Here is a 14,545-nt window from a genome sequence, read left to right as displayed (position 1 = left end):
TCCATCAAAAACCATACAATCGTCATGTGGTATTGCATGTAGAATTGCATCCTTAGTCCATTGGTTACTTGGTGCATGATGAGTGGCTGCTGCCCATCCTAGTCTGTCTTGAATGAGATCATCATAATTTTGATACACTCTACCACCCTTTCCACCATAATAGTAACTTGTATCGAGTGAGTGGAAGTTTGTGGTTTTTTGTTTTTTTAACGTGTGGAGCGCCAACTTTCTCCCTGCACCCACTACAGAGACTGCCTCGAAACAGTGGGCACTATATTGAGTAGAAATGTATATGTACACGGTTGTGGTCAATGGTATCTTTTCGTTATCACATGTGACACTTAACGTCTGCTATCAGCTATCATAACTTATCCCTTCTTTTTTAAGCAAGATAATACTTTACGTCGACTCCCTGCTGACGTCATGCACGTTGTACGGCACTGTATATAGGCTCGTCATCATACTTGCTCGTCAGCACCAAAAGCATGATGTCGCTCACATGCAAAGAGGTGTATGAAGCGACTCTCGTGAAAAGACTTTTATTAAGTGTAGGCTTGAAGCTGTGTAGAGGTAGGCTGAAAAGTATTGCTGCTCCTTATATAATAGCCACCAATGAATTACATTATCATCGTTACATGGACGATGGACTGCATTGCTTGACTACCGTGATTACTAATCACAGTAAATGCTGCATCTCATCGATGGACGTAACTCCGTACTTGCTCTCATCTAGTGCAATAGAAGAATTCGGCAAGATTCAAACCTCCAATAACATCAAGGAACTGTTTGTGCAATGTATCGACTCAAACGGACGACTACCCTGCTTGATTGCAACGTTCGACAACCTTCAGAAGCTTTGGATTCAATCTCCTGTGGTCGTGAGCGATTTTTTTTTCCAAGTATCACTGGCACCTGCAATCGCTTCTCGCCTAACGTGCATCGACTTGGATGGAATTGCTTTTGAGCATAACTACCAAGCAACTGCAATGTTATATGCGTTAAATAACGCATCTCGTCTAAAGGAGTTGTATGTGACGCTACTTGATGGAACGAAATTGGAACATGCATTCGTTGCTAACCCATGCCAACCATTCCTGCTAAACATTCGATACGTGTGCAAGGCAAGATATAATCGGCTAGGTTCTTTAATTAATAGAATCAATGAGGACAACAAACAGCAAACATGTTTCAGACTTGATTTATCTCGTACAGTAGCTCCTAACAAAGAATTTGTAATTGAAACGCTTAAAGCACTAAGACATCTAAAAGTGTCCAGTATAGTACTTTTTCAATGGATTGATACTGAAATGCCCACTCCAGATGTTAATATTTTAAATAAGACATATTCACCAATGCATTGGTCAAATCCACCTGAACACATCATGGATGTAATGGATCTGTATACATGTGATGAACTTTATAAAGCATATCATCATTTTTGTGTAGACACATGCGCGGATCACGTGCGGTTTCCTAATCACCATCATGTAACATCAAATGTAATTGCTAGTTTTATAAAGAACATGGAAAATCGCGAAAATCGTGTAGACATTAGACTGGATGTAGATATTATGAATACGCTAAGATTACAATGTTTTGGATATGTTAGATCTAAGAAATTATATATATATCATTGGTCTTGCATAGACCCCGAATATCAGCCTTCTACACTGCTACATGTGTTTATGTCGGACACAGATTCGAAAGATGATACTATATATTCAATTCCTCATTCGAATGTGACATACGAAAGTCCGTATCAATGCAGAAACGTAAAAACAGTGAATTTGCTCCATAAGACTTATTACACGGAAGTAATCCATGAAAAACGTATCGATCAAGCTGAACATTTAAACATCCAAATACCATTTTTAGTGACCATAAACATTGGCATCTGTATTCGAGAAATGATTCTTATTGACGGAATTATGTATATATACAGTCATAATAAGAAAGAGTATACCCCCCACGTACTACAGTTTGTGGACTATAACTGTATCAATATGCGCAAGTATAGCATATATTGTTTATCACCTATTTTATGGTACATTGCAAACTCCATAAACAAAGCACCGATGGAAATGTATACATTGCTGCAACCAAATAGAATAATCGAGAACGTAGCTTCACAGGTAAAATTCGCTGCACACGCATACGAATGTTCAGGAATGGACATCAAGTTTCCTTGCTTTCACGAACACACTCTCATGTTATCAGCCGAGAAAGAGAGAAGTGAAGAAGCTGCTATATCTGCAACCAGCACTGGTACTGATATATATGATGATACTGGAAAGGATGACACGAATAAGAGAAAGAGAAGTGGAGAACTTACTTTATCTACAGCCAGTAAGGAACGAACGAATAAGAGAAAGAGAAATGAAGCAGATGAAGATACAATCAAAGAACAATATGAAACTGACATAGTGCTTGCTTTAGCACGAGCAGAAGGTGATCGAACATTTCTTGATCGTATAACTAACGTTTGCAACTTATTCATGCTCTACATGCATGGAACACACTTGACATTTCGTTATATAGAACTGCCAAATACATTCATGCTCACCTATATCTTGGATACATACTTTGGAAATAGTATGAATTTCTGGGTGGATTTCAGAGCGGTTAATGGGTTACAAATGAGGAATCTATTACTATTAGAGCTTGCTCGTACGTGTGAAAGCAAACGCTACATGCATAGAGCGTTATATTATACACAGTATGCAAAATATCCGTATTTTCATTCTGATGACGAAGAAGATGATGTAGAAACAAGAAATGCTGATCATTCATTGAATGAATACATTATTGAAGACCTTGCCGATGAAGACGATGAAGAGACTGAAGAAGAAGAGTATGTTGAAGAAACGGATGATGAAGCAAGAGAGCAAGAGGTGGATCAACCAGATCAAGCTGCTGCCGAAGAAACGGACGATGTGCGAGTGCAAGCTGCTGCTGAAGAAACGGACGATGTGCGAGTGCAAGCTGCTGCCGAAGAAACGGACGATGTGCGAGTGCAAGCTGCTGCCGAAGAAACGAACGATGTGGGAGTGCAAGCTGCTGCCGAAGAAACGGACGATGAAGCAAGAGAGCAAGACGTTGAGGTGGATACAGATCAAGCTGCTGCCGAAGAAACGAACGATGTGGGAGTGCAAGCTGCTGCCGAGATGGGACACGGATCAGTCAATCAAGAGGGACAAAGTACCATTCCTATTACCGACTATGACAGTGATAACGATAATCCACCCAGTAAAAAAATTATGTATGCTTCTTTTCATAACGCCAAGTGGAATAGAAATTTACACTGTAATGACAGTGATATTGAAGGAATACCTCCAGCTGATATAACTGTACATCGCCCATTGGACAGCACCGGTAAACTAATGGCGATGACATCTGTTACTCATGAGGACTATGTTCTGCACGAAAAAATACCAGATATGGTACTAAGTGACGTTTCAAGATTATTATTAGTCTTGGAAAAACGGCCTTTTGTGCCAGTACCACCGAGCTCAAAAAATACCGAGCTCAAAATTAGAAACACTAGATATGATATTTAATAATAGCGTTGTTATTACAAAATTTGATTATTGGACTATTGCATCGACAATATTGATATTATTTTTCTTAGCGAGTTCAAATAACGCATAATTTGGAACGCGCACATGCAATTCTTCTAATTTCTTGAATTCCTTTAACATATATTCCAAGGGGTCACGTGCTAATGAAAATTTTTCTGTACTTCTTTCATCGTGAAATTGTGGATAATCTCCTCGTGCGTGACACCATTTAACTGAGATACGTCGTATTGTTTCAGGATTTAATTTCGATGCAATAGTCCAATAATCAAATTTTGTAATAACAACGCTATTATTAAATATCATATCTAGTGTTTCTAATTTTGAGCTCGGTATTTTTTCCATTAATTTAGTCATAAAAAAACAGCGATACATATTTCCAACTGACTGTATCATTGTCCATACCGAAAATTGCATGAACATAAACATGAGTGTTAGACTTTTTAAGGACTTGCATGCAGCAAGACCAGTACTGTTACATAACAAAAGCAAGACATTGTCTTCTGAAATAACTATGTCAATTCTTGTAAGTACTTCAGCATTTAATGAAAGTAAATGCATAAAGGCATCAAACAATTTGAAACGTTGATAAGGTTCATGTGATAGTGTAGTGTTTGATGCAGTGTTCAATGTGGAATCTTCACTGTATAATTGGGCCAATACTGAATCCTGCATGCCCATAACCCGCTTAATACGTAAGCAATCTAAAAACCAAGGCATACGGTATTTAAACATAACAGTATCTGTATTAACACAATAGGTTTGCAGTGCTGCTTTAACAGTATCCATTATGCACGACTTATGCTCTGTTATCTCAGGAAATATACCACTTACAGATGAGTGGATTGTTTTTATGCGCTGTCCGTGTATATACAAAAACGCAAGAAAATCAAAGGAACTACTATGCAAATAAGAATTTCGTTTGTCAAAACAATTGCCAAAACACACTCTGGGTAGCGCGCTTATTTTCAATGTTAAGCCGGTCGTTGGATTAATAAATACTAAAAAACTTGTGAAACGTTTGTTCCAAAATTGGAGATGCTGTTTTGTCAAATCAACAGCAGTCTTTTGGATTTCAAGTAATGGCATACATGGGATGCTTGCCATCTCAGCACGTAACTTGTGGTATGCTCTTCCATATTGCATTGTAAGTTCGTGTAGACTGGTAGCATTACATGTGTTGTAGTTTGTCAAATATGACAATAGGCTCACCATTCGTGTACCAAATTCTAAATCCTCCATGGCACTTGGTCCAAGAACGTCTTGTGCTGTAGCAATCATTTCTTCAGGAAGATTACTCGCCTTCACGAGTGCTTCTGAAACACCGTGTAGCATGCTGGTACGTTGCATCTTGACTGAGAGTATTGTCGACTAGCAACAGCGGATGGAAGAACCTTGGTTGCTGGTAGCAGTGGATACAACACTTCACGGTTTCCGATTTGGAAGAAGCATGCATGGAAGAGAGCAAAGACGATATTATATAGGCACATCTGTGCCGCGTTAGCGGGTTTACGAGAGAAAGACGATATTATATAGGCCCATCTGTGCCGCATCAGCGCGGAATTTTTCTTTCTAGTTTCATGAGGAGTGCAAGTGGTGATATCTAATACTGTGCATACATGTGCATAAGTGCTTTGTTTTATCAAGGAGCGTGTGTGGTGTCAGTGAATGTGTGCGTAGGTCTTTTTTTATCGGAGCGCGTATAAGAATGCTGTGTTGTGCTTTTAAGGAGCGCGGCAGGAAAAATGTACTGCATTTGCAAACGGTGTTCGGTATACATATGATACGGTGCTTCTAGGAAAGTGAGATATGATAAAAGTTCTTGGAAGCGTGGTCGGGGATGCACTTAGACTCATGCGTTAGAAATAATATGTACAATATGATATATTACCGATAAAAACGAAGGACTCTCGGTGCTTGTGCTCTTAAGCGTTGACTTATCGGAAACGCTGTATTATCCCTGAGAGTCGTTTATCGCAACCGTACTTAAAAAGGGAATCATTTCAATGATGACGTTACATACTCTCCGCTTGCTTGCAGGGGAGGGGGTTACTCGGACATATTTATCTGGAGCGCTCGGGTATCGTGTGGCTGGGCTGCTCATTGTCGTCACTTGCACGACAATAAGATGCCGAGAGAACAACGGCACAGAGAGGTGGTCGAGTTAGAACTCCTAACTGATTTATGTCGTGAGATTAGACTGTTGGAGCCACAGTTGAATTCAGTGTCAGAACTTTTATCAAGTTTATCATTATATGAAACCATGTATTACCAATATGTTTTTGGAGAAGTTGTTGTTCAAGGATGTGAAGAAATACCACATTTATGTCCGTATGCGAGTAGAAGTAGTTTACCCATTTGGAATCAAATCCTAATGTACGTAAGCGTACAGGTCGACTGGATGGATATAGATATGATTCGTTTGGAACCGATAATCAAGCTGTATTTAGTCAATCGACCATTGAGTGTATGTAGCAAGAAGATGGAGCGAGTTGCTGGTGTTGCAATGTATATTTTCCTTAAGCACTATGGACTTCTTGTGAAGGAAATTCTAGTGGATGGCTGGTGTTCAAGCACTTCAATGGAGAGTCTGGTGTCTTCCATGAACACACTTTCATTAATTGGAAAACGGTGCAAGTGTGTCAATACTGTGATTATTGACCAGATGCCATGTGAACATATCTCTCGAAATGTTTATGCCATTTTACTCAACATGTGCTCAAGAGACTGCCTGAAATTGCTTTATGTACGGCAAGACCCTTTCCTCAATCTGAAGAAGATCCTGCATATGCGCAACTCTCCACTGCAACGCCCACCATCGGCATTAAGTAATACCAAGATGCGAAAATTACTATCAGTGCTCAAGATCCTCAATACTTCAGGTAAGAACCAATAATTTTATTTATTGAAAAAGTAAATGTTGCGTGTATTCAGTACTAAAAATGAATCGTGTACAGATAGTTAGGGATTATGACAATAGAACTACAGATGCTTTCTTTATTAGAAATAGGTAAAATTTTTAATGCTTACTTTATCACCAAACAATAGTAAAAATTATTTCTATTTTTTTCCAGAAAGAGACCAAAATGTTGCCATCATCACAGTCCGCATTGGGATTCTTGGATCTACAGTGACCGAGATGATGCTAGAAGGGGACAAGTACATACTGTCTTCAGTTGTTTCTTCATTAGAGAAATCATCAAGTGTATTTGAAACAATGAAAGACGATGCTCCTGCAACAAGTGTTGACATTGGAGATAGCGTTAGAACATTCACAACACTTATAATGGAAATTATAACGTATATCTCTTCTGCATATTATAATAATAATTACCAAATGTTGCCAGTGAAGGTTCACATAAAATAAAACACTGATGTAATTGTTACATATTAATAAAGAATAATATGTGATTAAAGCAATATCGTTTATTTCGTGTTATTTTACTACCTCTTTATTCTTTAGTTTTCGTCTTCTTTCTCTTCTTCTTTAATTGCAGTTGTAGTGAACCATGGATCTTCATTCAAAATTGCATCATTCGAAGATGATGTACTGCGACAACTGAGCAGCAACGAATCCAAATTGTTTAACAAACGAACATTATTTCCAGCATTATCCTTTATAAACTGCCATTGCTCATCTCTGGATGCATATGGATTAATGCTGGTGATGGCTTTAATTATTTGATCTCCATCTAAAATATTACGAGCCACAATAGTCCCTATACCATTTAATATACGAGGGTCTTGTTGCTCTTTGATGCCTAAGAAATGATCCACGTAGGTTCTGAGTCCGATCATACATGCTCGCTCGCTGTCGTCTGGCTTTCTTCCACTGCAAATACATTTTAAAAACACGAGTGTTTCAAAAGGTATTGGTACCACATTGTTTACATACACGTCAGTACATACTCCATCAAAAACCATACAATCGTCATGTGGTATTGCATGTAGAATTGCATCCTTAGTCCATTGGTTACTTGGTGCATGATGAGTGGCTGCTGCCCATCCTAGTCTGTCTTGAATGAGATCATCATAATTTTGATACACTCTACCACCCTTTCCACCATAATAGTAACTTGTATCGAGTGAGTGGAAGTTGTGGTTTTTTGTTTTTTTAACGTGTGGAGCGCCAACTTTCTCCCTGCACCCACTACAGAGACTGCCTCGAAACAGTGGGCACTATATTGAGTAGAAATGTATATGTACACGGTTGTGGTCACGGTGGAGGTCGGTGTTCGTGAATCTAAATTTTTCTTTGCACTACCTCCAAAATAGACCAATTCATTTGCAGTGTAGTAATTGCCAAGATATGCGTTAGTTTTCGTCCACCAATTTTCAACAGTCATCGTATACGTACGATTGTAACCACTAGGTGGCTTATCCACGCTGTAGCGTACTCTGCTATCGTATAACATTCGCCCTGGATCATTAACATCCACAATGACGTATGTCGGTGCTACATGAACTTCTTTTGGGTATAAACTGGGTACTTTAATGGCTTTCTCAAACGCAGCACCAAACTGGTCATTTATGCTCATTCCTTTACCTTCCCAGAAAACAAAATGTATTTTCTGATATGATGCTGGTGTATCGGTTATACAACCCACGCTCTTGTTGCGACGTGTTACCACGGATACTTGCTTAATTATTAAGTTCAGAAAATCACGAAAGGTATGTCCTGTATCAACCACCAGTTCCTTGTCTATAAATAAACGGCTATGTTGAGAAGGTAATGCATATGTTACAAATGTGTTTATGTAAGGGGCAGATGTTTTGAAAAAGTAATATACGTTACCACTATTTGCGTGATCAACTAGCACTATAGGACTGCATGATGCAACAAAATTGAACCATACTATTCTAGCACGTCTACTGTATGTAGTAACACGGGTACCGTCAAAGCGCTTTCTGTATATGCTGTTTGGAGTAACGTTCTGCAGAACTGCATTCACAAACGGCATGTCGCTAGATGGAATCGTGTATGGAACGTGCACACACTTCAATCTTTTAATCATTCCAACGTAAGCTTCATAAGCAAATCTAATCATATGTGCAATAACCTTATATTCTCTTTTAGTCATGGTATATCGATCCATAAGTTCCAAATTAGGATGAATAGTGCTAAATATACACTCATTCAACACTCCAACTAGCAGTTCTCTATCACATGTAAATGAACGAGTGGCAACGCAGCACGTGACATAATTCGAATCTACAGCCATATTGGAATCTAATCCGATTATACATGCATTATCGGACAACATAGAAATCACCACACCCTGGGTAACTACTTGATTCACCATATGTGGTGGGTCAACATTGAGAGATGAAAGTAATGACGAAGGAGTGCTATCGGATGAAATAAACATGTCAAAATATTTCATTGTAGCCTTCTCTATTCCTCTGCGCAACATCATCCATATACTTTGATATTGTTGGTGTTGTAATTCTTCTCTGTATGTATCTGCATTGATTTCTTCATCTTCATATTCATCTTCCTCTTCATCTTCTTTATCTTCTTCATAATTCTCCTCACACTCTTTTGCATTATTCTCATCATCTTCATTATCCTCTGCATCTTCATCGCTTTCCATCAATGCTCTTAATAGATCATCGTCTGTAGAGTCTGATGATGGTATAGTGTTATGTATCGATACAGTCTGTGATCCTGGCGTCTGATGCTGATGCTGTGATTGATCAACATTTGTAGCCACAGGCGATGGTGTTGGAAATATGAACCACTCATTGACAATAACGTCCACAAGATACCTAATACCAATTAGTCGATCAGTCCACAAGCCTCTTGAGTATGGAGGTGCCATATTTCATTTCAACTTCATATACAATCTTACATGTACTATCAAAATTTATATGCCCATCTTGCGTAGTTATATATTGGTAGTTATTCCTATGACCATATGAGTTGTTGGCGTATGTGAAATCCACATATATCCCAATCACCTTTTCGTGTTCACCCCACCACCACTTTGGTTTCATCATTCGTATTAAACGTTTTAGTTGCATAACAGTGTGGACATTATAAGTCTTGTACGTACCATCTGATTTTATATGGCACGAGCAAAACTCATTATTGAGATCTCCAGTCGCTATGCTTTCATTCTGAAATATCATACGAATCACATCGGATAAATTATCCATGGAATATACATACCAATTTTTAGCATCTATTGGAACAAGTTCAGAGTCCGTGACATAGATACTACTGGAATCTCGAGTTGATTTTAACATCAAATCTTCGGTAACTTGAGCAATCCTGTTTCCCATATATTTGTTTAAAACACGATAGTGGTATGAAATTGCAGAATCCGTTGTTGCTGTATTATTACCACTCACATCAGCATCATTAATTCCATCACTTTCTGATGCGGGCACTTGCTTGCTGTTTGAAGTCACAAAATACACATGATCGGCAATCACTTTCGGTTGCAGATTTGGATATTGTCGGCATAATTGCTCCACATACCAATTCCTAGTGTCTACAGATAACTTCTTGCTTATAATTTCTTCCAGCAGATACCTTCCTGAAACGTCGTAATATTCCATACACGATATCCTCTGTTGTTTGTCCCATGGATCTTTTGAAGTGTGTGATCGACATTCTTCGTCTTCTTTTTTCTCTAGTACCATCTCACATGAAGGCGATGACTGCAGCCACGTAGGAACCTTCCATCTTTCTAATAGGCCGATAACGTAATCAAGATACATCTTATCTACCTACTGATAAGATAAGAGTGCCCGCTCCACCCCTTTCATTCTATATATTACCATCATTACTAATAAAAAATGAAAAAAAAATACACTATGTTAAAATTTATGCCTGTTGACAACATTACTAAACAAAGACGTACTTTATAATACGAGAACAGCATTATAAAACACATAGAAAGAAAGGCTTTGTGCACGAGAACAGCCATTACACTAAAAAAATGCCTCCAGAATGGTATTGCTAAACGCAGTTTCGTAGAGAATGCGTACAGATGTTAAATCATTTGTGGACAGCATATATCTATTATTGAGGTGGTGCATTGTCCTACAATGACAATAATGGTATCTTTTCGTTATCACATGTGACACTTAACGTCTGCTATCAGCTATCATAACTTATCCCTTCTTTTTTAAGCAAGATAATACTTTACGTCGACTCCCTGCTGACGTCATGCACGTTGTACGGCACTGTATATAGGCTCGTCATCATACTTGCTCGTCAGCACCAAAAGCATGATGTCGCTCACATGCAAAGAGGTGTATGAAGCGACTCTCGTGAAAAGACTTTTATTAAGTGTAGGCTTGAAGCTGTGTAGAGGTAGGCTGAAAAGTATTGCTGCTCCTTATATAATAGCCACCAATGAATTACATTATCATCGTTACATGGACGATGGACTGCATTGCTTGACTACCGTGATTACTAATCACAGTAAATGCTGCATCTCATCGATGGACGTAACTCCGTACTTGCTCTCATCTAGTGCAATAGAAGAATTCGGCAAGATTCAAACCTCCAATAACATCAAGGAACTGTTTGTGCAATGTATCGACTCAAACGGACGACTACCCTGCTTGATTGCAACGTTCGACAACCTTCAGAAGCTTTGGATTCAATCTCCTGTGGTCATGAGCGATTTTTTTTTTCCAAGTATCACTGGCACCTGCAATCGCTTCTCGCCTAACGTGCATCGACTTGGATGGAATTGCTTTTGAGCATAACTACCAAGCAACTGCAATGTTATATGCGTTAAATAACGCATCTCGTCTAAAGGAGTTGTATGTGACGCTACTTGATGGAACGAAATTGGAACATGCATTCGTTGCTAACCCATGCCAACCATTCCTGCTAAACATTCGATACGTGTGCAAGGCAAGATATAATCGGCTAGGTTCTTTAATTAATAGAATCAATGAGGACAACAAACAGCAAACATGTTTCAGACTTGATTTATCTCGTACAGTAGCTCCTAACAAAGATTTGTAATTGAAATGCTTAAAGCACTAAGACATCTAAAAGTGTCCAGTATAGTACTTTTTCAATGGATTGATACTGAAATGCCCACTCCAGATGTTAATATTTTAAATAAGACATATTCACCAATGCATTGGTCAAATCCACCTGAACACATCATGGATGTAATGGATCTGTATACATGTGATGAACTTTATAAAGCATATCATCATTTTTGTGTAGACACATGCGCGGATCACGTGCGGTTTCCTAATCACCATCATGTAACATCAAATGTAATTGCTAGTTTTATAAAGAACATGGAAAATCGCGAAAATCGTGTAGACATTAGACTGGATGTAGATATTATGAATACGCTAAGATTACAATGTTTTGGATATGTTAGATCTAAGAAATTATATATATATCATTGGTCTTGCATAGACCCCGAATATCAGCCTTCTACACTGCTACATGTGTTTATGTCGGACACAGATTCGAAAGATGATACTATATATTCAATTCCTCATTCGAATGTGACATACGAAAGTCCGTATCAATGCAGAAACGTAAAAACAGTGAATTTGCTCCATAAGACTTATTACACGGAAGTAATCCATGAAAAACGTATCGATCAAGCTGAACATTTAAACATCCAAATACCATTTTTAGTGACCATAAACATTGGCATCTGTATTCGAGAAATGATTCTTATTGACGGAATTATGTATATATACAGTCATAATAAGAAAGAGTATACCCCCCACGTACTACAGTTTGTGGACTATAACTGTATCAATATGCGCAAGTATAGCATATATTGTTTATCACCTATTTTATGGTACATTGCAAACTCCATAAACAAAGCACCGATGGAAATGTATACATTGCTGCAACCAAATAGAATAATCGAGAACGTAGCTTCACAGGTAAAATTCGCTGCACACGCATACGAATGTTCAGGAATGGACATCAAGTTTCCTTGCTTTCACGAACACACTCTCATGTTATCAGCCGAGAAAGAGAGAAGTGAAGAAGCTGCTATATCTGCAACCAGCACTGGTACTGATATATATGATGATACTGGAAAGGATGACACGAATAAGAGAAAGAGAAGTGGAGAACTTACTGTATCTACAGCCAGTAAGGAACGAACGAATAAGAGAAAGAGAAATGAAGCAGATGAAGATACAATCAAAGAACAATATGAAACTGACATAGTGCTTGCTTTAGCACGAGCAGAAGGTGATCGAACATTTCTTGATCGTATAACTAACGTTTGCAACTTATTCATGCTCTACATGCATGGAACACACTTGACATTTCGTATATAGAACTGCCAAATACATTCATGCTCACCTATATCTTGGATACATACTTTGGAAATAGTATGAATTTCTGGGTGGATTTCAGAGCGGTTAATGGGTTACAAATGAGGAATCTATTACTATTAGAGCTTGCTCGTACGTGTGAAAGCAAACGCTACATGCATAGAGCGTTATATTATACACAGTATGCAAAATATCCGTATTTTCATTCTGATGACGAAGAAGATGATGTAGAAACAAGAAATGCTGATCATCATTGAATGAATACATTATTGAAGACCTTGCCGATGAAGACGATGAAGAGACTGAAGAAGAAGAGTATGTTGAAGAAACGGATGATGAAGCAAGAGAGCAAGAGGTGGATCAACCAGATCAAGCTGCTGCCGAAGAAACGGACGATGTGCGAGTGCAAGCTGCTGCCGAAGAAACGGACGATGTGCGAGTGCAAGCTGCTGCCGAAGAAACGGACGATGTGCGAGTGCAAGCTGCTGCCGAAGAAACGAACGATGTGGGAGTGCAAGCTGCTGCCGAAGAAACGGACGATGAAGCAAGAGAGCAAGACGTTGAGGTGGATACAGATCAAGCTGCTGCCGAAGAAACGAACGATGTGGGAGTGCAAGCTGCTGCCGAGATGGGACACGGATCAGTCAATCAAGAGGGACAAAGTACCATTCCTATTACCGACTATGACAGTGATAACGATAATCCACCCAGTAAAAAAATTATGTATGCTTCTTTTCATAACGCCAAGTGGAATAGAAATTTACACTGTAATGACAGTGATATTGAAGGAATACCTCCAGCTGATATAACTGTACATCGCCCATTGGACAGCACCGGTAAACTAATGGCGATGACATCTGTTACTCATGAGGACTATGTTCTGCACGAAAAATACCAGATATGGTACTAAGTGACGTTTCAAGATTATTATTAGTCTTGGAAAAACGGCCTTTTGTGCCAGTACCACCGAGCTCAAAAAATACCGAGCTCAAAATTAGAAACACTAGATATGATATTTAATAATAGCGTTGTTATTACAAATTTGATTATTGGACTATTGCATCGACAATATTGATATTATTTTTCTTAGCGAGTTCAAATAACGCATAATTTGGAACGCGCACATGCAATTCTTCTAATTTCTTGAATTCCTTTAACATATATTCCAAGGGGTCACGTGCTAATGAAAATTTTTCTGTACTTCTTTCATCGTGAAATTGTGGATAATCTCCTCGTGCGTGACACCATTTAACTGAGATACGTCGTATTGTGTGCGTAGGTCTTTTTTTATCGGAGCGCGTATAAGAATGCTGTGTTGTGCTTTTAAGGAGCGCGGCAGGAAAAATGTACTGCATTTGCAAACGGTGTTCGGTATACATATGATACGGTGCTTCTAGGAAAGTGAGATATGATAAAAGTTCTTGGAAGCGTGGTCGGGGATGCACTTAGACTCATGCGTTAGAAATAATATGTGCAATATGATATATTACCGATAAAAACGAAGGACTCTCGGTGCTTGTGCTCTTAAGCGTTGACTTATCGGAAACGCTGTATTATCCCTGAGAGTCGTTTATCGCAACCGTACTTAAAAAGGGAATCATTTCAATGATGACGTTACATACTCTCCGCTTGCTTGCAGGGGAGGGGGTTACTCGGACATATTTATCTGGAGCGCTCGGGTA

At 38.8% G+C, this 14,545-nt stretch overlaps 2 protein-coding genes across 2 annotated transcripts in view; one reads left to right on the top strand and one right to left on the bottom strand.

Annotated features, from left to right (window-relative positions):
- LOC119444977 (glutathione hydrolase 1 proenzyme-like) overlaps positions 1 to 14,545 on the bottom strand; it is a 624,609-nt gene that overhangs the window by 106,333 nt on the left and 503,731 nt on the right. The window lies entirely within an intron of this gene.
- LOC119444976 (cytochrome c1-like) overlaps positions 6,289 to 14,545 on the top strand; it is a 40,953-nt gene continuing 32,696 nt past the window's right edge. The window contains exons 1-2 of the mRNA XM_049664826.1: positions 6,289 to 6,457; positions 13,139 to 13,525. Of these exons, the coding sequence (XP_049520783.1) occupies positions 6,289 to 6,457; positions 13,139 to 13,525 (556 nt within the window). The remainder of the gene's footprint in view (positions 6,458 to 13,138; positions 13,526 to 14,545) is intronic.

This window comes from Dermacentor silvarum, chromosome 3, assembly GCF_013339745.2.
Source record: "Dermacentor silvarum isolate Dsil-2018 chromosome 3, BIME_Dsil_1.4, whole genome shotgun sequence".
Classification (NCBI taxonomy): Eukaryota; Metazoa; Arthropoda; class Arachnida; order Ixodida; family Ixodidae; genus Dermacentor; species Dermacentor silvarum.
The sequence above is the reverse complement of the archived record's forward strand: the minus strand, read 5'-3'. Positions and strand labels throughout refer to the sequence as shown.